Raw genomic sequence first — 23520 nt, forward strand, 5'->3', positions numbered from 1 at the left:
TGGCCAATATTGTATTTAATGATTTCTGTTCATTTTTACTTAAAATAGTTCAAAGATACATTACTAATTAAATAAATGCTAATAATTTGTATAATTCTTTGTATATGATTGTTTTCATAAGGATGAACAACATGTTTTCATCCCTTTAGGTGATTTTCATCTTAAATCCCTTTTGATCTGTTCCTAAATTGCAGCCCTAGCTTTCTTTTGGCTCACTCTTTTATTTTTAAATGAGGACAAAAGCAGGCCTAACCTCTGAGAGTTAGCCTCGTACTATCAGTTAAGCCTCAGTGTTGCTAGAAGCTAACCTGACAAGGGCCAGCTAATTCATGGTGTTCTCCATGGTGCTACACAAAAACAATCTCTTAGAACACCAACAGCAAACAAGACCAATCTCTGACCATCATGGTGTAAGATGATACCAAGACCACTCTGTCATTATATTTGAGCATAGACAAAAATCGGAACATTCTTCAAACCACAAAAGTGAATAAAAGTCTCCTTATTCTGCCTAATGCAAGAGACTGCTGCTTTTTCTTCTTTTGAGACAAAGTCTATTTCTTTCATCCAGGCTGGAGTGCAGTGGCATGCTCATAGCTAACTGTAATCTCGAACTCTTAGGCTTAAGTGATCCTCTTGCCTCAGCCTCCTGAGTAGGTGGGTCTACAGGCACACACCACCATGCCAGACTAATTGTTTTTCTTTTTTTTTTTTTTTGAGACAGGTTCACTCTGTCACCCAGACTGGAGTGCAGTGGTACAATCTCGGCTCCCTGCAACCTCTGCCTCCTGGGTTCAAGTGATTCTCCTGCCTCAGTCTCCTGAGTAGCTGGGATTACAGGCGCCGCCACCATGCCTGACAAATTTTTCTTATTTTTAGTAGAGATGGGGTGTCACCATGTTGGCTAGGCTGGTCTCGAACTCCTGACATCAGGCAATCTGCCCACCTCAGCCTCCCAAAGTGCTGGGATTATAAGTGTGAGCTACCGCACCAGACCCAGACTAATTTCTAATTTAATTAAAATTTTTTTTTGGTAGTGACAGAGAATCACTACATTGCCAGGGCTGGTCTTGAACTTCTGGCCTCAAGCCATCCTCCCACCCTGGCCTCCCAGTGTTGGGATTACAGGTGTGAACGACTGTGCCCAGCCAACTGCTGCTGCTTTACCAACTACAACTTTAGCCTCAAGCTATCCTTCCTATCTTCTAGATTAAAATTATTAAGATACTCAATCCTAAAACTGCCCAAGAGAAACTAAAGTAGAGGTTCACTGAGATGCAGATGAGACTCTCACCATATGTGACTAGAACCCTGAAATGAAATTCCACTACTTCTAATATATCCAATAGAAAGAGAAGACATGACAATATCCACTGTGATATTGTTCATAATAGTTTCTGTATTTTACCAAACAAACATTAAAACAGCAATGTGCAAAAAAGTTAATCTGCTATGCCATTCTGAAATCAAGAGAAAAAAATTGTAGTTGTTTTCATTTGTATACAGAACTAAGCAATCAAAGAAAATGAATAAAGTAGGTTATCACTACCGGGAGACACAGGCAGATGGAAGGCAGAGGTGGGTGAACCACAGTCTCATCTCTTTCACCATAATACTTTTCAGTATATTGCTTTTCATATATTTCTAACTGTTGAACTAGGTATATGCATTGCCTATTCAAAAGATTAAACTATTCCTAATAAATTATCACAATATCTTCAGATGGATAAGAAATAACAATGTACCCCGGCCGGGCATGGTGGCTCACACCTGTAATCCCAGCACTTTGGGAGGCCAAAGCAGGTGGATCACCTGAGGGTCAGGAGTTCGAGACTAGCCTGGCCCAGATGGTGAAACACCATCTCTACTAAAAATACAAAAATTTAGCCAGGTGTGGTGGCTCGCACCTGTAATCTCAGCTACTCGGGAGGCTGGGGCAGGAGAATCGCTTGAACCTGGATGGCAGAGGTTGCAGTGAGCCGAGATCATGCCATTGCACTCCAGCCTAGGCAACAAGAGCAAAACTCCGTCAATAAATAAATAAATAAATAATTAATTAAAAAAATAACATTACATCCATGAAATAAAAACAGGATGGCAATAAAAAAAAATTTAGGAAACAGGCTGGGAACAGTAGTTCATGCCTGTAATCCCAGCACTTTGGGAGGCTGAGGTGGGCAGATCACCTGAGATCAGGAGTTCGAGATCAGCCTGATCAACACGGAGAAACCCCGTCTCTACTAAAAATACAAAATTAGCCGAACGAGGTGGCACATGCCTGTAGTCCCAGCTACTCGAGAGGCTGAGGCAGGATAATCTCCCGAACCCAGGAGGCAGAGGTTGTGGTGAGCTGAGATCATGCCATTGTACTCCAGCCTGGGCAACAAGAGCAAAACTCTGCTTCAAAAAAAAAAAAAATTAGGAAACAAATTAGAGTTTTTAAAAATTAAAACATTAAGTTAAAATGTGGATAGTGGTAATGAGAAGCTCAATAGAAGGGCTGGAAGGCAAAAAGTGTCAAAGTTACCCAGAATGGATAGCAGGAAATACATAGAAAATAGTAGAGAAAAGAAATGGAGAAGCAACATCTGAAAAACAAGTTTCAGAAAGAAAATAGAGAAAACATCTGTGTTTGAGGAGGTGGTTTAGGAAGAAATGAAAAAATGCTTTCAAAATCTCAAACAAAAGTCACTTCTAACAAGGAATTCTATTTGCAGCCAAAACATCAATATAGTGTGATGACAAAATAAACAAGTTTTCCTTGTGCCTCTCCACTGTCACACAGGTGGCCTCCAGAGATGGAGACATTACCCATGTGTTCATTCTTGACAGGAAGATCAAGTTTTCTTTCAGGAGCACCAAGTCTAGAGTCCAGCTGGTTCCTAAGGCCTATCTGCCTCTGCCCTAAGGCTCTGGTGACAGATTAGAGCTATCTACTCTTGGACTGAAATTCCACCCCCTGGGACGACTCCTCCTCACCTCATAGGAGCTGCCATGATCGTCTGGAGCCAGGGCTGAGGATTTCTGGGGTGAGGTCCAACTAGCTGGCATGGCCACACTGGCTCTCAACCCTTTTTGTCTAGGGTGCCTGAAGTTTAGTGGTCATCTGTGAACTCAGCAGAGCTGCTCCGAAGAGGTGGGCTGGAGTCTGGAGGAAGGTCTGGCCCAGGGACTCCCCAGAGACACCCAAGAACCTAGAAAAACAATGTCCACATAGTCATTCAACATTCACTACATAAACACTTCCTGGATACATCAAGGTGCAGGTCCCTGTACTAGAAACCAGAGCAGTGGTTCCCAAACGTAGGTATGCATTCAATTCACCTGGAGGGCTTGTTAAAACATAGTTTAAAATTCTCAACTTCACCCCTTCGATGGGTCTAAGGTAGGCCCTAAGAATTTTATTTTCTAATAAGTGCCCAGGAAATGCTGATGCTGCTGGTACAAGAACCACACTTTCAGAACTGTGGAGAACAGTGCTGAAATATGGGAAAAGCCATGAAATTTACAGTAACATTACTGCAGATTTGAACTGCAGCTGTACCACTTTTCAACAATGAGAATATAAAGAAGTTACTCAGATTTTGTTTCAGAAATAAGGATGAAAATGCCTGTGTCACAGTTACTAAGATTAAATGAGATTATGCTTTTAAACTACTCAATGCCTCCCTGCCATGCAAGAATCACTCAATAAATATCAGCAATTACCATGCACTATATTAAAACTTAATATAGAAAACCATGGAATCAAAACAAGTAAGATAATAAACATATCAGACAATGTTGATCTATATATGAAATAAAAATGATATGCGATTGAGTGTGCACACGGCATTCATTGTATACATATCCCCAGTTGGTGCATGCAATTGGCCATGCATCTGGAATAAAGCAAACTAGATCTCCACCTCACACTATATTTTTTTTCTTTTAAGATGGAGTCTCGCTCTGTGTCCAGGCTGGAGTGCAGTGACACAACCTCATCTCACTGCAACATCCACCTCCAGAGTTCAAGTGATTCTACTGCCTCAGCCTCCCAAGTAGCTGGGACTACAGGCATGCAACACCACGCCCAGCTAATTTTTGTATTTTTAGTAGAGACAGGGTTTCACCATGTTGGCTAGGATGATCTCGATCTCCTGACCTTGTGATCCGCCTGCCTCGGCCTCCCAAAGTGCTGGAATTACAGGCGTGAGCCACCGCGCCCAACCCACCTCACACTATTAAGTAGACAAATTCCAGCAGCACTAAACATTTAAATACATGCATTTTTTAAAACCCCTAAGGATATTAAAATAATTTTCAGACTATATATTTGTATAGCATTGTGGTGGGATGATAAGTATCTTATTACACATGACAGGAAACCCAGAAGCTATAACAGAAAAAAACAGGTATTTCTGATTGTTTCCTAATTATATGTTAAACCATAAAATTCGACATAAAGATATATAAGAAATTTTTTCAATATGTCACGATAGGTTGCTTGTAATGTTAACTCTAAGCAATCACTAAGCAAAAAAGGCCAAAAAAAACAAAAAAGAAAATGGAAAAGGTATGAAAATTCAGAGAAAAGGAAGCAAATGGCAATTAACAAAAAGATACCAACTTAACTAAAAGAAAAACGCGTCAGAACAATTAGAGAGAAATTTTCCTTAGAATCATAAAAGCTTTAAAAAAGTAACAGACCAAGCGCGATGGATCACTTGAGGCCAGGAGTTCGAGACCAGCCTGGCCAACATGGCGAAACCCTGTCTCTACTAAAAATACAAAAATTAGCCAGGCGTGGTGGCGGGCGCTAGTAATCCCAGAGGCTAAGACAGGAGAATAGCTTGAACTGGGGAAGCAGAGGTTGCAATGAGCAGAGATCGCGGCATTGCACTCCAGCCTGGGCGACAGAGCAAGACTCTATCTCAAAAAAAAAAAAAAAAAAAAGTGACAATATCCACTGTTGGAAAGCATTTAGGCAAATTTCTTTTATAAATTATTGGTTGAAGCTTGAATTGCTATAATGTCTTTTGTGCTATTTAGTCATATCTATTGTTTTATTTTTTTGAGATGAAGTTTCACTCTTGTCGCCCTGGCTGGAGTGCAATGGCATGATCTTGGCTCACTGCGACCTCCGCCTCCCAGATGCAAGTGATTCTTCTGCCTCAGCCTCCCGAGTAGTTGGGATTACAGGCACCCACCACCACACCCAGCTAATTTTTGTATTTTTGGTAGAGGTGGGGTTTTTCCATGTTGGCCAGGCTGGTCTCGAACTCCTGACCTCAGGTGATCTGCCCATCTTGGCCACCCAAAGTGCTGGGATTACAGGCGGAGCCACCATGCCCGGTCAGTCATATCTAGCAATACACTCAACTGATCCCAATAATATACTTTTAAATATATAAAGCAGAAACTGACAGAAAGAAGAAAGGACAGGTGGACAAATAACTTTTCCAATGTGAGTAGTTCACCTTCCTCAACAAAATAATCTGTGAGGAGATACATAATATATATAACATATGATTAATATCTATAACAATACAAATTAGAGAACATATTACACTGTTTTCATGTAATAGATGTGACATTTATGAAAAATGAGGAAGAACCAGGCCATAAAGCAATTGTTCAACTGAAGCATCACCTACAGACACTAATTGAAACATAAAGTGCACTTCTTTTTTTTTTGGTGCTCTGTCGCCCAGGCTGGAGTGCTGTGGCAAGATCTGGGCTCACTGCAAGCTCCGCCTCCCGGGTTCACGCCATTCTCCTGCCTCAGCCTCCAGAGTAGCTGGGACTACAGGCGCCCGCCACCACGCCCGGCTAAATTTTTGTATTTTTAGTAGAGACGGGGTTTCACCGTGTTAGCAAGGATGGTCTCGATCTCCTGACCTCGTGATCCGCCCGCCTGGGTCTCCCAAAGTGCTGGGATTACAGGCTTGAGCCACCGCGCCCGGCCATAAAGTGCACTTCTAAACAGCTCATGGGTCAAAGAAAAACAATTACTGAAAAAAAATTTTAAACACTTAGATTTGAACAATACGAAACTGCTACACATCAAAACAGGCTGAAATGGAAAGAACTGAACTTTTAACTCAGGTCAGAAAACAAGCTGATCGCAGTCCTCACCGACCACCATAGCTGACCCTACAGGCTCTCAGTCACTGACCACAGACTCCCATCACTGACCCCCAAACCCCAATCACTCATCCCAAAGAGCCCCATCAATGACCCGAGAAATCCCTGTCACAGACAACCATCAACGGACGTCACAGACCCCCATCACCGAGCCCCGAAACCACCATCACTAATTCCACAGACAACTCCTCTATTACTGACTTCACAGAATCCCTAATTGCAACCAACCAAAATCATCACAGAGACCTCTCGGCATTAAAACGTGAAAATACTCCTGACACCAACGGCGAAAAAGCCTTCGGGGATCACTTCCACTTCCGGTCCGACTTCTAGCACCTCCCCTTACGGACTGTTGATATTGCGCATGCTCTAAATTAACTTGGAAGCCAATTTCAGCCCACAGTCAACAGGGAGGGGACACATCTTTAGAGACACCGCGCAGTTTCCGTAATCGGCGCTAACGGGCAGAGACTATAACCGCGCCCTTATGGTGTTTATTCGTGTGGGCCGCCATCTTTGATGCGTATCGATTCCGTACAGTGGAGGAGTCCGCCTCCTGCAGGGTTGACTAGAGTAAGGCAAGGATTTTCACATAGAATGCAAGACTGGAACCAGTGTGACCACGCTTGTACCCAAGAAGTTCCTGAAGATAGGATCTGGAGCTTTATGTTTTTTATTTTATTTTATTTTTTTGAGACAGAGTCTTGCTCTGTCGCCCAGGCTGGAGTGCAGTGGCTCCATCTCGGCTCACTGCAACCTCTGCCTCCCAGGTTCAAGCGATTCTCCTGCCTCAGCCTCCCGCGTAGCTGGGATTACAGGCAAGCGCCACCACACCCAGCTAATTTTTTTGTATTTTTAGTAGAGACGCAGTTTCACCATGTTGGTCAGGCTGGTCTCGAACTCCTGACCTCAAACGATCCACCAACCACGGCCTCCCAAAATGCTGGTATTATAGGCGTGAGCCACCGCCTCCGGCTGTTATATTTACAATAGCTAAGTTACCCCTTGGTTACGGCACACTGCAGAAAACAATGATTTACTAGGAGAAACCATGGAGGAACTAGGAAGCCAGGGATCCTGAGAGAAATAAGGGAGATAAGAGGAGGTATCAGGATGGTACAATCTATTTTTTGGAGACACCACTCAGGAGAAAGGTAGACTGGGATCTGAGTTCACTCCTGGGTGAAACCACTAGGCAAGATGGAGTTATGTCACAATAGGTAGTATCCTGCAGGAAGGGAGGTACAATTTTTAACAGTTGAAAACACATTAGGAAATAGGGTAGAAGTTGGGTTAGTACAATCCTCTCCTAGGAGATACCATGGAAGAGGGGTTAGAAGTCTAAGCATCCCCTTTGAAACGGCTGGTAGGAGGCTTTGGGCGGTATAGATATTTTAATCCCCTTAATCTCCATCAGCATCCACCCTAGCTAACTCAAGCACAACTATAGTAGGCAGCAACAATAAAAATAATAATACTCTTGGCTTTGCACGGTGGTTCACGCCTGTAATCCCATCACTCTGGGAGGCCGAGGTGGGCCCATCACCTTAGGTGGGGAGTTCGAGACCAGCCTGACCAACATGGTGAAACCCCATCTGTACTAAAAATACAATTAGCTGGGCATGGTGGTGCGTGCCTGTAGTCCCAGCTACTTGGGGGTCTGAGGCAGGAGAATCGCTTGAACCCAGAAGGCGGAGGTTGCAGTGAGCTGAGATCATGCCATGCACTCTAGCCTGGGCAACAAGAGCAAAACTCCATCTCAAAACAACAACAACAACAACAACACAATAATAATAATAACAGTCTTTAATATGGCCAACGTGTGACTAAAAACACCTGAAGAAAATCTTGCTTTGTTTTTTTTTTTTTTGAGACAGAGTCTCACTCTGTCACCCAGGCTGGAGTGCAATGGCACAATCACGGCTCACTGCAGCCTTGACTGCCCAGGCTCAAAAGCAATCCTGGCCAGGCACGGTGGCTCATGCCTGTAATCCCAACGCTTTGGGAGGCTAAGGCAGGTGGATCACCAGGTCAAGAGATCGAGACCATCCTAGCCAACATGGTGAAACCCTGTCTCTACTAAAAATACAAAAATTAGCTGAGTGTGGTGGCGCGCGCCTGTAGTCCCAGCTACTTGGGAGGCTGAGGCAGTAGAATCACTTGAACCTGGGAGGTGGAGGTTGCAGGGAGCCGAGATCGAGCCACTGTACTCCAGCCTGGTGACAGAGTGAGACTCCAAAGAGCTGGGATTACAGGTGTGAGCCACCGTGCCCGGCCAGGGAGTTTTTTTTTTTTTTTAATTGCAAAGAGATGTTGAATTTTGTCAGATGCTTTTTCTGTTTCTATTGAGATGACCATATGATTTTTGTCCTTCATTCTGTTAATGTGATGTATTGCATGTATTAATTTGCATATGTTAAACCATCTTTGCTTCCCTGGGATAAGTCCCACTTGATCATCCTGTATAATCTTCTTGATGTGCTATTGGATTTGGTTTGCTAGTATTTTGTTGAGGATTTTTGCATCTGTGTTTATCAGGGATCTTGGCCTGTAGTTTTCTCTTTCTTCTGTCCTTGTCTGGTTTTAGATTGAGGATGGTGCTGGCTTCACAGAATCAGTTTGGAAAAATTCCTTCCCCTTCAATTTTTTTGGATTAGTTTGAGAAATATTGGAATTTGTTCTCCCTTAAAAGTTTGGTAGAATCAAATCCAAGAAGGGGATGATGGGAACCTCTAATTTTCAGGCAAACTGGACAGTTGTTGGTAATCAGGTGACCTAGTAGTTGTCATTGGCATCTGAAGAGGTGGGCAGTCTTGTGGGACTGAGCAATTAAACTGTAAGGTCTGTGCTAACCCAGGTTAGTGTCAGAATTGAACTCAATTTTAGGACACCCATGTAGGGAGGGTTGGAGAAGTGGTGTCAGAAAAACTCCATATATTTTGTGTTAAAAATGAAACATTCTGGAAGTATTGAGTGTTGTGAGAGTATATTTTTTTAAAACCAGTTTGTTTTTTCCTACGCAACTGTATAAAAAGACGTATCAAGTCTCACTCCCCCCACCACCCCAATCACTGTAGGTTATCACTATAGGTATTGTTTCTGGTTCACGTTTCCAGTACTTCTTCTTTCCTATCTTTTCTTTTTTTAGTGAATATAAACAAATGCTTATATCTAATTTCCTTTTCTTTTTTAGACGAACTATATGTTACACTGTTCTAGACTTTCCATTTTTTATATATTCCAGAGTTAATGTCATTCTGTAGAGAGCTTCCTTTTTTTTTTTTTTTTTTCTGCTGTGTGTGTATGGGCTGCATAAAACTTTACGATGTGACTGTGGTGAGTTGAGCTGCTACCTTTATCAAATACTAAACATCTATGTGGATGTTAATTTCTTTCTTTTTTTTTTTTTTTTTTGAGATGAAGTCTCACTCTGTCACCAAGCTGGAGCGCAGTGGCACAATCTCAGCTCACTGCAACCTCTGCCTCCCTGGTTCAAGCGATTCTCTTGCCTCAGCCTCCCGAGTAGCTGGGACTACAGGCACGTGCCATCACACCCAGCTAATTTTTGTATTTTTAGTAGAGACGGGGTTTCATCATGTTGGCCAGGATGGTCTCGATCTCTTGACCTCGTGATTCACCCGCCTCGGCCTCCCAAAGTGCTAGGATTACAGGCGTGAACCACCGAGCCTGGCCGGGATGTTAATTTCTTTCTTTCTTTTTTTTTTTGAGACGGAGTTTTGCTCTTGTTGCCCAGGCTGGAGTGCAGTGGCTTAATCTCAGCTCACTGCAACCTCTGCCTCCCAGGTTCAAGCGATTCTCCTGTCTCAGCCTCCTGAGTAGCTGGGATGACAGGCGCGTGCCACCATGCCCAGCTTATTTTTTGTATTTTTAGTAGAGATGGGGTTTCATCATGTTGGCCAGGCTGGTCTCTAACTCCTGGCCTCAGGTGATCCACCCACCTCGGCCACCCAAAGGGCTGGGTGTGAGCCACCGTGCCCGGCCATGGATGTTTATTTCCCCATTTCCCATCCTGCTCCCTTGATCTGTCTCTCTAACCACACACAAATAGCACACTGTTTTAAGTATAGAGGCTTTATCATATACCTCATATAACTTCATGTAACTTCAATTCTACTTTCTGTCTCTATGAATACACCTATTCTAGGCACCTCATATAAGTGGATTCATACAATATTTGTCCTTTTGGTCTGGCTTATCTCACTTCGCATAGTGTTGAAAAAGAAAAGAAACTTTTTATCTGAGGAATGCAAGCCCTCTTTATGTGATCAGGCCCAGAGAGGGGTTGGGATGACACAGCTGTTGTGGTGGCTCATGCCTGTAATCCCAGCACTTTGGGAGGCCTCGGTGGGAGGATTACTTGAGGCCAAGAGTTTGAAACTAGACTGGACAACATAACTAAACCCCCTCTCTATAAATTTTTTTTTTCAATTAGCCAGGTGTGGTGGTGTACACCGATAGTCCCAGCTACTCAGAAGGCCTAGGCGGAAGGATGCTTAAGTCCAGGAGTTTGGGGCTGCAGTGAGCTGTGATCATACCTCTGCGTTCCAGCCTGGGAGACAGAGCAAGACCTTGTCTCTAAAAAAAAAAAAGGCTGGGTGCGGTGACTCACACCTGTAATCCCAGCACTTCGGGAGGCCAAGGCAGGCAGATCACTTGAGGTCAGGAGTTCAAGACCAGCCTAGCCAACATGATGAAACCCTGTCTCTATTTAAAAAAAAAAAAAAAGAAAGAAAGAAAAATTAGCTGGGCTTGGTGGTGGGTGCCTGTAATCTCAGCTACTAGGGAGACTGAGGCAGGAGAATCACTTGAACCCAGGAGGCAGAGGTTGCAGTGAGCCGAGATTGCACCACTGCACTCCAGCTTGGGCAACAGAGGGAGACCCCATCTCAAAATAAATAAATAAAAATTTAAAAAATAAATTAAAAATTAAAAAAAGAAATGAGTTTTTTTCTGCCTAAAATCAAAAGTTTGCAAGCTGCATTCCTTTCTGGAGGCTCTGGAGAATTTGTTTTTTTCATTTTCCAAGTTGGAGAAGCTGCCTGCATTCCTCAGCTCATGGGCTCCTTTCATCTTTACACCCAATAATGGCTGGTCGTGTGTTTCTCACAGCACACAATTCCAACACTGACTTTATGCCTTCTTCCTCATTTCAGACCCCATGTGATTACACTGGATCTAACTGGACAATCCAGTATAATCCCCCTATGTTAAGGTCAGCCGATTAGCAACTTTAATTTTACCTGTTAATTTAATTCCACTTGCCATGTAACATAGTATATTCACAAGTCCCAGGAACTAGCATGTGGGTATTTTGGGGGGAACATTATCCTGCCTACTTGATGTTGAGGCCATTCAAGAGGAAAATGATAGTTTTGTTAACATGTGATGTTAGAACAACTGAATTTCCATCTGGAAAATAATAACTTTGAACATTACCTCACATACACAAAAACTAACTTCAAGTGGATGATAGACCAAAAATAAAAACTAAAACTATACAACCTTTAGAATAAAACATAGGAGAAATCCTTCGCAACACTAGGGGAGGCAAAGATTGTTAGAAAGACCAGAAAGCATGAAGCACATTTTAAAGGTGAGAAATTGGGTTTCATCAAAAGTAAAAACTGCTTTTTGAAGGACATCATGAAGAAACTGAGGGCTGGGCACAGTGACTCACACCTGTGATAACACAGTGAGACCCCATCTCCACATAACACAAGAAAATTAGTTGGGGGTGTTGGTGCACACCTGCAGTCCCAGCTACTCAGGAGGATCCACTAAACCCAGGAGGTCAAGGCTGTGGTGCTGTGGTGAGCTATTTTCACACCACTGCACTCCAGACTAGGCAACAGAGCAAGACCCTGTCTCAAAAAAAAAAAAAAAAAAAAAAAAAAAAAACTGAGAAGGTAAGACCCAGGCAGGGAGAGAATATTTGCAATTTGCAATATGTATATTTGGCAAAGGACTTTTACCCAAACATATAAAGAATTGTTACAACTCAATAATAAGATAACCAATTTTAAAATAAGAAAAATTTATTTATTTATTTATTATTATTATTTTTTGAGATGCAGTTTTGCTCTTCTTGCCCTGGCTGGAGTGCAACAGTGTGATCTCGGCTCACAGCAACCTCTGCCTCCCAGGTTCAAGTGATTCTCCTGCAGAGATTACAGGCCTGCACCGCCACGCCCGGCCAATTTTGTATTTTTAGTAGAGACGGTGTTTATTCACGTTGGTCAGGCTGGTCTCCAACTCCCTCCCAACCTCAGGTGATCTGCCCGCCTCAGCCTCCCAAAGTGCCGGGATTACAGGCGTGAGCCACTGCGCCCAGCCGAATATTTTCAATAGATGTCACAAAAGAAGATAAAAGAATGGCAAATAAGTATATGAAAGTATGCTAAGTTCATTGACATCAGGAAATGCAAATTAAAAACATAATTTGATACTACTGCTCATTCCTTAGAATAGTCAATAGATGCCTGATGTGGGGATGGGGAGGTGGGGATTGACTTAACAATGTGGGGGTAGAGGGCGGTAAATAAAAATATTCTATATCCTCTGGGCGCGGTGGCTCACGCTTGTAATCTCAGCACTTTGGGATGCCTAGGTGAGCGGATCACGAAGTCAGAAGTTCGAAGTCCGGAGTTCGAGACCAGCCTGGCCAACACAGTGAACCCGTCTCTACTAAAAATACAAAAATTAGCCACGCATGGTGGCGGGCGCCTGTAATACCAGCTACTCGGAAGGCTGAGGCAGGAGAATCGCTTGAACCCGGGAGGCGGTGCTTGCAGTGAGCCGAGATCGCGCCACAGCAGTCCAGCCTGGGTGACAGAGCTAGACTCCAACTCAAAAAAAAAAAAAAAATTATATATCCAGTAACACTAAGGATAAATGCTTGAGGGGATACACACCCTATTTTACATGATATGATTCTTACGCATTGCATGCCTGTATCAAAACATCTCATGTACCCCATAAATATATACAACTACTATGTACCCACAAAAATTTAACTAAAAAGCTTAAAATTTTTTTTAATTTTAAAAAATGTTCTATATCCTGATTACAATGGTGGTGACATGGATTTAGACATTTGTTGAAACTTACCGAAGAGTTCACTTAAAATGAGTGCATTTTATTGTATCTAAATTATGCTTCGGTAAAGTTGATTTTTAAAAAACATGCACACAAATATAATTTACAAACTATAACATTAGCTCGTTTATGGTGTACCAGTCACTTTTAGTGTATTCAGAGTTGTGCAAACATCATTATCTAATTCAAGAAGCTTTGCATTACCCCAAAAATGAACCCTTTAGCTATTATCAATCACTCACAGTTCCCCCTAATCCTGCTAGTCCTAAAAAACTCTAACTTACTCCTTTTCCGTAGATTTGCCTATTTTAAATATTTCATATAAATGCAATCATACAGTACGTGGCTCATCCACGGATGAAGGCAAAAATGACGATTTAGTCAGTCTAGCATTCTCAAAGAGGGTTATAACGCCTAGTAGAGTCCGGGGTCCTGGGTGCGTTCTGCACTGTGGGTCATCTTAGGGCAGAAAGTCATTTAAGCGACCTCCTTCCACTTGCCCCAGCGCCTCACCTCTTCCTGCTCTAGACTACAGTTCCCAGAAATCCTTGCGGCTCTAATCAACTTCTGGCCCGAAGCTGGCGACCTTTTCCTGTTTCTCAGGTAACTCCCTGGGGTTGGCCGGTACCATGGAGGAAGATTGTCTTCAGGGTGCAGGGCCAGCGTCCTACGGCAGTTTCACTCTGAGCCTGTGTCTGGATCACGGAGACGCGGGGTAGCCGTTCGGAGTGCGGAGCAGGGATGTCCCCGAGCTGTGCAGCTGCAGGAACCCGAAACACCTGGCGCCATCTTCTCGGCGCGGTCCTACTCCGGACTGTATTTCCCAGAGGCCCCCGCGAGTCCAGGGCAGCCCCTTCATTTGCCTGCTGGACTCTCGTCCTCAAGGGTAGGGGAAGTGCGCGGTGAGCGGCCTGGGTCTTGCGGGCTCGGCTGGGGCCCGCAGGTACGTGCCTGGGAGTTTGAAGAGACTGACCAGGCTGGTCTGGAGTGTCGGGCATGTATGAGTTGGTTGGGCTGATGGAGGGGGCGGTGGGGAGGCGGGCACGAGGCGTGGGCTTCCGTGTGTGAGTGTGACCTTATGTGACTGTGCCTCGCTGTGTGCGCGGGTGTGATTGTATATCCTCGTTGTAGTTGTGTGATTGTAACAATGTAAGGCTATATGTGTAGGTATGACTGTGTCCCGTGTTGGGTCTGTGATTGTGTGTGGCTGTGTAACTTTGAGTGACATTGTGGAGGGTGTTTGTGTGGAGAGAATCTGATGACGAGGTTGTGACTGTGTGTTAGTCTGATGGGTGCGTGTGTAATTGTGTTTGTATGACTGTTAGCAGCACTTAAGTGTACTGGATGCCTTACTGAGTAAATCTACTACCCAGAAATAACCCAGTAACGTGAGAATGTGAGAGTGTGACCATGGAACTTTATGTGGCACTGTGTCTGCGGTTGGAAAGTGCGTGTAATCGTGCCGGGGTGATAATATGTGTGTCCTAGTGGTCATTGTGTTATTTTGAATGTGTGATTGTGTGTAGTGCTCAATAGGGGTCCTGGGGAGGGGGGAACTGTAACTTTGTGTGGCTCAGTAGTGAGTGTGGTATTGTGACTATCTGTAGCACTCTGGTTTTGAATGGTGCTATGTTTGAGGGGTCTGTAAACATGCGAGTGTGACTTATCCTCAAGGTAGATGTGGGACAATGATTGTGTGACCATATATAGTGTTATTGTTTGGGTGAGGTGTGCCTGTGGAGGTCTATGTGGGTCCCCATGGTGGCTGGGTGACTGCAGCATTGGGTAGGGGGTGCTTGTGACTGTCTTTGTGACTCCAGCTCTCCCTGTGAGGTCAGGACAGATTCTCATGGAGAGGAGAGACCTCACCCCTCTGATACCAAGAATGCTCATGACAGCCTACACTTCTCTGTTTTTTGTTTTGTTTTGTTTTAAGTTTGAGTTTTGCTGTCATTGCCCAGGCTGGAGTGCAGTGGCGCAATCTCGGCTCACCGCAACCTCCGCCTCCCAGGTTCAAGCGATTCTCCTTCCTCAGACTCCCGAGTAGCTGGGATTACAGGCATGCGTCACCACGCCCTGCTAATTTTGTATTTGTAGTAGAGACGGGGTTTCTCCGTGTTGGTCAGGCTGGTCTCGAACTCCCAACCTCAGGTGATCCGCCTGCCTCGACCTCCCAAAGTGCCGGGATTACAGGCGTGAGCCACCATGCTGGGCCGCCTACACTTCTCTGACCTCCCCCATCCCTTCTTCTCTCCATAAATAGTAGCTGTAGATCCAAAATGACCTCTGATCTGCTCAGTCTGGGCCACAAGAAAGGCCTGGCATCTCATCATTCCTTTCTTCTTCAGCTCTGCTCTCCTCAAGAGAGTTACCCAGAGGAAGAATGGCTGTTGACCAAACCAAATACAAGGTGCATTGGGTTTCCTTTTTGCTGCTTTTCTCTGGATTGTCGTGGTTAACATAGAGTCAACAAGTGACCTGGTTCTTACAAGTTTCTATTCAAGAAAATGATGAGAAGCCTTGGGGTGGATGCAGAGAGCCCAGTAGTCTGTTAACTTCTTTCTGCAAAATGTTCACTTACTAATTTAGAAAATAGAACAGTTTTCCCAGTGTACCAAAGTTTTGTTTTTTTAAACACATACACACTCTCCCCTCCTCTGTCTCACACACACCCACCCACACAATTCCAAATAATTTAGAAAATAGGGAGTTACAAACAGCAAAAGTAAATCTACTACTCAGAAATAACCCAGTAATATTTTGACCTATTTCCTTCTAGTAAGTTTCCTATGCACATATACATTATTTTCAAGATTGGAATCTTATGACATTTATCATTTCATATCTTGTATTTTCACTAAAAATTATGTATGGTTCTTATATTTGGTTTTCTTTTTTTTTTCTTGAGACGGAGTCTCGCTCTGTTGTCCAGGCTGGAGTGCAATTGCTCGTTCTCAGCGCACCCAGGCTGGAGTGCAATGGCTAGATCTCAGCTCACTGCAACCCCCTGCCTCCCAAGTTCAAGCAATTCTCCCGCCCCAGCCTCCCAAGTAGCTGTGATTACAGGCACTTGCCATCATGCCTGGCTAATTTTTATATTTTTGTAGAGACGGAGTTTCACCATGTTGGCCAGGCTGTTCTTGAACTCCTGACCTCAGGTAAGGCCTCCCAAAGTGCTGGGTTTACAGGTGTGAGCCACTGCTCCTGGCCTATATATTTTTTTTGTTTGTTTGTTTAATCCCTTTATATTACGTAATACAGAAAAATAGTTAAAATATAGATGTATAGTTTAAGAAGTAATTATAAAGAGACCCTCTGCATAACAAAAACTTGCTTCAGCAGTCCAGAAAAGCCCGCTAGTCCTTTCCCCAGAATAAACTTATCCTACCTCCCTCTTTAGGTAACACTTATCCTGACTTGGGTAATCGTTATTTTCTTCTTGACTTTTTAAAAAAAGTTTTGTTTTGTTTTGTTTTTTACCACATATCTGCTTATCCCTAAACAATATAGTTTAGTTTTGCCTTTTTAACACTATATAAATTAAATTGTACTGTATGATGTTGTTTTGAGTCTTGCCTTTCTTATAAAATACTATATTTGTTAGCCTCACTCTCGCTGTTATACATAGCTGCAGTTCAGACATTGGTTATTTCCTGTATGACAGGGCTGCTGTGAAAATGTTTTTACAAGTATACCGGTATATATATATGCATACCTTCCTAGGATATAAGTGTATGAAGGAATTGCTGGGCCATACAGTATGTTTTGCATCTTTAAATTTCCTAGATAATGCTGAACTGATCTACAATATAGTTTTACAAATTAAATTCCTACCAACAGTTTATAAACATTATAGTCATCTTGTATTCTGACACATGGTCATTTTGTATTCTAATCTTTAATGAATCTGCTGATACCATGATATATCATGTTGTTTTAAAAGTATAACATACATTCTGGGGCCAGGCATGGTGACTCATGCCTGTAATCCCAGCACTTTGGGAGGCCTATTGGGCAGATCGCTTGAGCCCAGGAGTTTGAGACAAGCCCGGGCAGGATGGTGAAACCCCATCTCTACAAAAAATACAAAAATTAACCAGGCATGGTTACATGTTGCTATTGTCCCAGGTATTCAGGGGATAAGGTGGGAGGATTGCTTGAACCAAGGGAGGTTGAGGCTGCAGTGAGCTGCGATTGCACCACTGCCTTCCAGCCTGCGCAACAGAGCAAGACCCTGTCTCAAATATATATATATATATAACATACATTCTGAAAAGTACAAAATCAAGGTATATGACCTGATGACTTGTATAAAAGTGAGCATATTCCGGGCTGGGCGCAGTGGCTCATGCCTGTAATCCCAGCACTTTGGGAGGCCAAGATGGGCGGATCACAAGATCAGGAGATCGAGACCATCCTGGCTACGGTGAAACCCCATCTCTACTAAAAAAAAAAAAAAAAAAAATACAAAAAATTAGCCGTGCGTGGTGGCGGGTGCCTATAGTCCCAGCTACCTGGGAGGCTGAGGCAGGAGAATGGCGTGAACCCGGGAGGTGGAGCATGCAATGAGCCGAGATTGCACCACTGCACTCCAGCCTGGCTGACAGAGCGAGACTCTGTCTCAAAAAAAAAAAAAAAAAAAAAGTAAGCATATTCCTTTGACCAGACCTCAAATCTGATAAGGAAATAGAACGTAACTGGCATTACAGAAGCCCAAGTCTTGTCCAGTTCACTCACTACCCACTTCTCCCAAAGAGAACTATTATTTTGTCTTCTATAGCCATAGACTAATTTTACCTATACTTGAATTTTGTTTGGCTTCTTTTTTTTTCCTACTGTCAGTTTCACTTGGACATGATGCTTGGCTTCTTTTGTTCAATATTATATTTCATATGTAATATGAATGTATTCTGTAATAATATGTAGTATAAATATATAAAATTCATCCATGTTGCTGCACGTTAGTTATAGGTGATATAATGAATATAGCGAACACATTATTATTGCTGTTTAAAATTCTGTTGTATGAATATAACACTTTTTTTTTGTTTTTGAGACAGTTTCGCTCTTGTTGCCCAAGGTGGAGTACAATGGTGCCATCTCTGCTCACCACAACCTCCGCCTCCTGGGTTCAAGCGATTCTCCTGCCTCAGCCTCTCGAGTAGCTGAGATTACAGGCGCACACCACCACACCCAGCTAATTTTCTGTATTTTTAATACAAACAGGGTTTCACCATGTTAGCCAGGCTGGTCTCAAACTCCTGACCTCAGGTGATCCGCCCACCTCGGCCTCCCAAAGTGGTGGGATTACAGGTGTGAGCCACCGTGCCTGGCCGAATATAACACATTTTACTTATCCATTCCATTATTGATTGGCATTTGATTTCATATTGAGGCTGTTATGAAAAATGCTGCCGGGAACATTCTTTTACGTGTCTTTTGGTGTACATATGAATGCATTTGTCTTGGGTGTATTTCTAGGAGTGAAATTGCTGGGTCATGGTTTATGTATATGTTCAGCTCTAATAGATACTGACAGTTTTCTGAAATAGTGGTATCAATCTATATTCCAAACTGCAGTGTAGACTTCATGACAAGAATAGATTTTACAAGAAGCTTTACTACAGATAAAGAGGAATAGTTTATAATAAAAAGATCAATTCACCAGTAAGATATAACAGTTCTGAATTTATATGCCTTCATAAAATGGCTTCAAATATATTTGACATAACTAAAAGAAGTAGTAGATAAATCACAATCTTAGTGGGGGGTTTTTAGCACTCTTCTCAATAGCTGATAGAACAAGTGACAAACCCAATAAAGCTATATGGTATTTGAACAGTGTGATTGACAAGCTTGACTTGATTGATATGTATAGAACAGTGTACCTTACAACTACATAATATACATGCTTTTCAAGTGCATATGAGACATTTATCCAAATTGATCATCTGCTAGACCACAAAGAGAGTCTCAATAAATTTCAAAGGAATGAAATAATACTGTAACTTTCCTGACCACAGTAGGTTAAGCTAGAAGTCAATAACAAAAAGATAATTAGAAATATCCCAGCCAGGTGTGGTGACTCATGCCTGTAATCCCAGCACTTTAGGAAACCAAGGCAGGAGGATTGCTTGAACCTAGAAGTTTGAGACCACCCTGGGCAATATAGCAAGACCCTGTTTCTAAATAAAAAAACAAAAATTAAAGAAATATCCCAATGTTTGGGATTTAAGCAATGTATTTATAAATAACTGGTGACGCAAAGAATAAATTGTGATAGATATTTAAAATACTTTAAACTGAGTGATAATGAAAAATAACATACCAAAATTATGTTTCTAAATCTGAATATGAGGAAAATATATAGCTGTAAATGCATATGTTAGAAAAAAATGAATGTTGGCTGGGTGCGGTGGCTCACACCTATAATACCAGCACTTTGGGAGGCCCAGGCGGGTGGATCACGAGGTCAGGAGTTCAAGACTAGCCTGGCCAATATGGTGAAACCCCATCTCTACTAAAAATACAAAAAAAAAGTAGCCAGGTATGGTGGCGGGCACCTGTAATCTCAGCTACTTGGGAGGCTGAGGCAGAGAGTTGCTTGAACCTGGGAGGCAGAGGTTGCAGTGAGCCAAGATCACGCCACTGCGCTCCAGCCTGGGTGGCAGAGTGAGACTCCATCTCAAAAAAAAAAAAAGAAAAAAATTAATGTTGAAAAATTAATGATCTATGTATTCATCTCAAGAAGCTAAGGAAAAGTCTAGAAAGTTAAACCCCCAAAATTAAAATCTAGGAAATAATAAGAATAAAAGGCCAAATATAAAATTTTTAGTTTATTTTATATTGCATATATTTAAGGTATACGTGTTTTGATGTACATAACGAACATATATTGAAATACAAAATGAATGTACAGTGAAGAAAACTAACAAAGGTAAAAGCTTATTTTTGGGAATTAATAAAATTAATAAATCTCTAACAAAACTTAAAATATGAAGTAACACAAAAATTGCCAATATCTGATAAGAGGAAAATTAAACCAACCACAGACTTAACTTAAAGGCTGAGGGCTCAATTAATTAATTAGTGTTTGGTACCTGGGACTTGGTTCCACAAAATAAGCTCATTGGAATCTGAGCCACTGATCATTATACTGGGTCCCTTTTTTTTTTTTTTTTTCCTTTTTTTTTTTTGAGACGGAGTCTCACCCTGTCACCCAGCCTGGAATGCAGTGGTGGGATCTCGGCTCACTGCAACCTCCACCTCCCGGGTTCAAGCGATTCTCCTGCCCCAGCCTCCCAAGTAGCTGGGATTACAGGCACGAGCCACTACGCCCAGTTAATTTTTGTATTTGTAGTAGGGACGGGGTTTCACTATGTTGGTCAGACCGGTCTCGAACTCTTGACCTCGTGATCCACCCGCCTCGGCCTCTCAAAGTGCTGGGATTACAGGCGTGAGCCACCGTGCCCAGCCATATACTGGGTCCCTTTTTATACTTCATTGAACATGTAAATTTTTCTAGTTTTTTGTTTTTTTCTTTTTTTTTAGAGATGGGTCTCTCACTCTGTCACCCAGGCTGGAGTGCAGTGGCACAGTCACAGCTCACTGCAAACTCGACCTCCCAGGCTCAAGTGATTCTCCCACCACAGCCTCCCGGGTAGCTGGGACTACAGACAACGTGCCACCATGCCCGGCTAGTTTTTTTTTTTTTTTTTCAGTGATTTTGTTTTCATTTTAATTGTGGTATAAAACACAATATAAAATTTACCAGCTTAATCTTTGTTTTTTTTTTTAGATGGAGTCTCACTCTGTCACCCAAGCTGGAGTGCAGTGGCATGATCTCAGCTCACTGCAGCCTCTGCTTCCCAGGTTCAAGTGATTCTCTTGCCTCAGCCTCCTGAGTAGCTGGGATTACAGGCACGTGCCACCACGCCTGGCTAATTTTTGTGTTTTTAGTAGAGATGGGGTTTCACCATGTTGGTCAGGCTGGTCTTGAACTCTTGACCTCGTGATCGCCTGCCTTGGCCTCCCAAAGTGGTGGGATTACAGGCATGAGCCACTACGCCTGGCCATCTTAATAATTTTTTTTTTTGAGATGAGTTTTGCTCTTGTTGCCCAGGCTGAAGTGCAGTGGTGCAATCTTGGCTCACTGCAACCTCTGCCTCCCAGGTTCAAGTGATCTCCTGCCTCAGCCTCCCGAGTAGCTGGGAATAAAGGCATGTGCCACCAAGCCCAGGTAATTTTGTATTTTTAGTAGAGACAGGGTTTCTCCATGTTGGTCAGGCTGGTCCTGAACTCCCGACCTCAGGTGATCCACCTGCCTTGGCCTCCCAAAGTGCTGGGATTACAGGTGTGAACCACCACACCAAGCTAATCATTTTTAAATGTACATTCCAGTGTTAAGTATATTCATATTGTTGTACAACAGATCTTTAAAACTTTTTCATCTTGCAAACTGAATTATAACTATTAAGCTACAATGTCCCATTTCCCTCTTTCCCCAGCCCTTGGCAGCCACTGTTCTACTTTCTGTTTCTATGAGTTCGACTACCTTAGATACTTCTGTAAGTGGAATCATATATAATAGTATTTGTCTTTTTGTGACTGGCTTCTTTCCAGTCACAATACCCCAAGATAGAAAGGGGATTCACTGCAGTTAGTCAGTAGACACACACAAACCCAAGTAGTAATGGGATACAATATAATAATGAATTAGTTAAATGCTTTGATAAATTAGTTTGACATGTTATTTTTTATTATTCAGTTTAATTTTTTTTTTTTTTTGAGACGGAGTCTCGCTCTTGTCACCAGGCTGGAGTGCAATGGTGCAATCTCAGCTCACTGCAACCTCCGCCTCCTGGGTTCAAGCAATTCCCCTGCCTCAGCCTCCCAAGTAGCTGGGACTACAGGCGTGCACCACCACGCCTAATTTTTTTTTTTTTTGTATTTTAGTAGAGATGGGGTTTCACCACGTTGCCCAGGATGGTCTTGATCTCCTGACCTCGTAAAATATTTTTAACTTCCATTGCAATTTATTCTTTGAGCCACCAGTTATTTATAAATACATTGCTTAAATCCCTGACTTAGCATAATGTCCTCAGGGTTCAGACATGTAGCATGTGACAGGACTTACTTTTTTGTTGTTGTTTATTTGTTTTAATATGCTTTATTTTTTAGGGTACTTTTAGGTTCACAGTAAAATTGAGCAGAAGGTACAGAGATTTCCCATATACATCTTCCTCCCACATGTATGGTCTCCCCCATCATCAACATCCCCCACCAGAGTGGTACATTTATTACCATAATGAACCCACATGGACACATCATTATCACTCAGAGTCTATAGTTTACATTAGGGTTCACTCCTGGTGTTACACATCCAGGGGTTTGGACAAATGTATAATGACATTTATCTCCATTATGATGTCATGTACATTAATTCCATTGCTCTAAAAGGCCTCTGTGCCCTGACTGATCCTCCCTCCCTGTCAATTCCTAATCTTTTTATTGTCTCCATAGTTTTGCCTTTTCCAGAATGTTGTAATCATACAGTATGTAGTCTTTTTGAATTGGCTTCTTTCACTTAGTAATGTGCATTTAAGTTTCCTAAGCTGTTGATCATGAGACTGGGTCCCTTTTTATACTTCATCAGACATGTAAGTTTCTATTTTTAATATAGATTTTAATTTTTGTAAGTTCATTTGTTGGACAAGATATGTGCTTTAAATTTTTGCATGGTCTGCAGTTTCACTATAAGATATATTGACCTGGGCTAGTGGTATTTTTAAAATTTATTTATTTATTCTTTTTTTGAGATGTAGCCTTGCTCTGTTGCCAGGCTGGAATGCAGTGGCACGATCTCAGCTCACTGCAACCTCCGCCTCCTGGTCCTCCCAAGTAGCTAGAACTACAGGCGTGCATCACCATGCCCAGCTAATTTTTGTATTTTTAGCAAAGACAGAATTTCACCATGTTGGCCAGGATGGTCTTGATCTGTTGACCTTGTGATCTGCCCACCTCGGCCTCCCAAAGTGCTGGGATTACAGGCATGAGCCACTGTGCCCGGCCAGGCTTTTTTTTTTTTTTTTTTTTTTTTTTTTGAGACAGAGTTTCGCTCTTGTTGCCCAGGCTGGAGTGCAGTGGCGCAATCTCGGCTCACCGCAACCTCCGCCTCCCAGGTTCAAGCGATTCTCCTGCCTCGACCACCCTAGTAGCTGGGATTACAGGCATGTGCCACCACGCCCGGCTAATTTTGTATTTTTAGTAGAGACGGGA

The 23520-nt window shown here is 42.7% G+C and overlaps 2 protein-coding genes across 20 annotated transcripts in view; one reads left to right on the forward strand and one right to left on the reverse strand.

Moving 5' to 3' along the window:
- Positions 1-15040, reverse strand: part of ZNF585A (zinc finger protein 585A) — a 69949-nt gene extending 54909 nt beyond the window's left edge. For 5 of the 12 annotated variants that reach the window (XR_010124921.1, XR_008495660.2, XM_063657603.1 and 2 more), the window contains exons 1-2: positions 6373-6471; positions 2980-3194 (exon numbers count right to left, since the gene is read on the reverse strand). Coding sequence is in view for 6 of the 12 variants with exons in the window: in XM_063657603.1 (XP_063513673.1) it covers positions 2980-3051 (72 nt within the window). In the remaining 6 variants the exon portion in view is untranslated. Of the gene's footprint in view, positions 1-1907; positions 2006-2979; positions 3195-6354; positions 6484-13755 lie in introns of those variants that run through there. The other 7 variants (XM_063657602.1, XM_063657604.1, XM_063657605.1 and 4 more) reach the window with 5 other exon arrangements.
- ZNF383 (zinc finger protein 383) overlaps positions 13795-23520 on the forward strand; it is a 29784-nt gene continuing 20058 nt past the window's right edge. The window contains exons 1-2 of one of the 8 annotated variants that reach the window (XM_063657640.1): positions 14107-14240; positions 15591-15652. The gene's annotated coding sequence lies outside the window, so the exon portion shown is untranslated. Of the gene's footprint in view, positions 14241-15322; positions 15653-21398; positions 21810-23520 lie in introns of those variants that run through there. The other 7 variants (XM_054462447.2, XM_063657643.1, XM_054462449.2 and 4 more) reach the window with 7 other exon arrangements.

This window comes from Pongo pygmaeus, chromosome 20, assembly GCF_028885625.2.
Source record: "Pongo pygmaeus isolate AG05252 chromosome 20, NHGRI_mPonPyg2-v2.0_pri, whole genome shotgun sequence".
Classification (NCBI taxonomy): domain Eukaryota; kingdom Metazoa; phylum Chordata; class Mammalia; order Primates; family Hominidae; genus Pongo; species Pongo pygmaeus.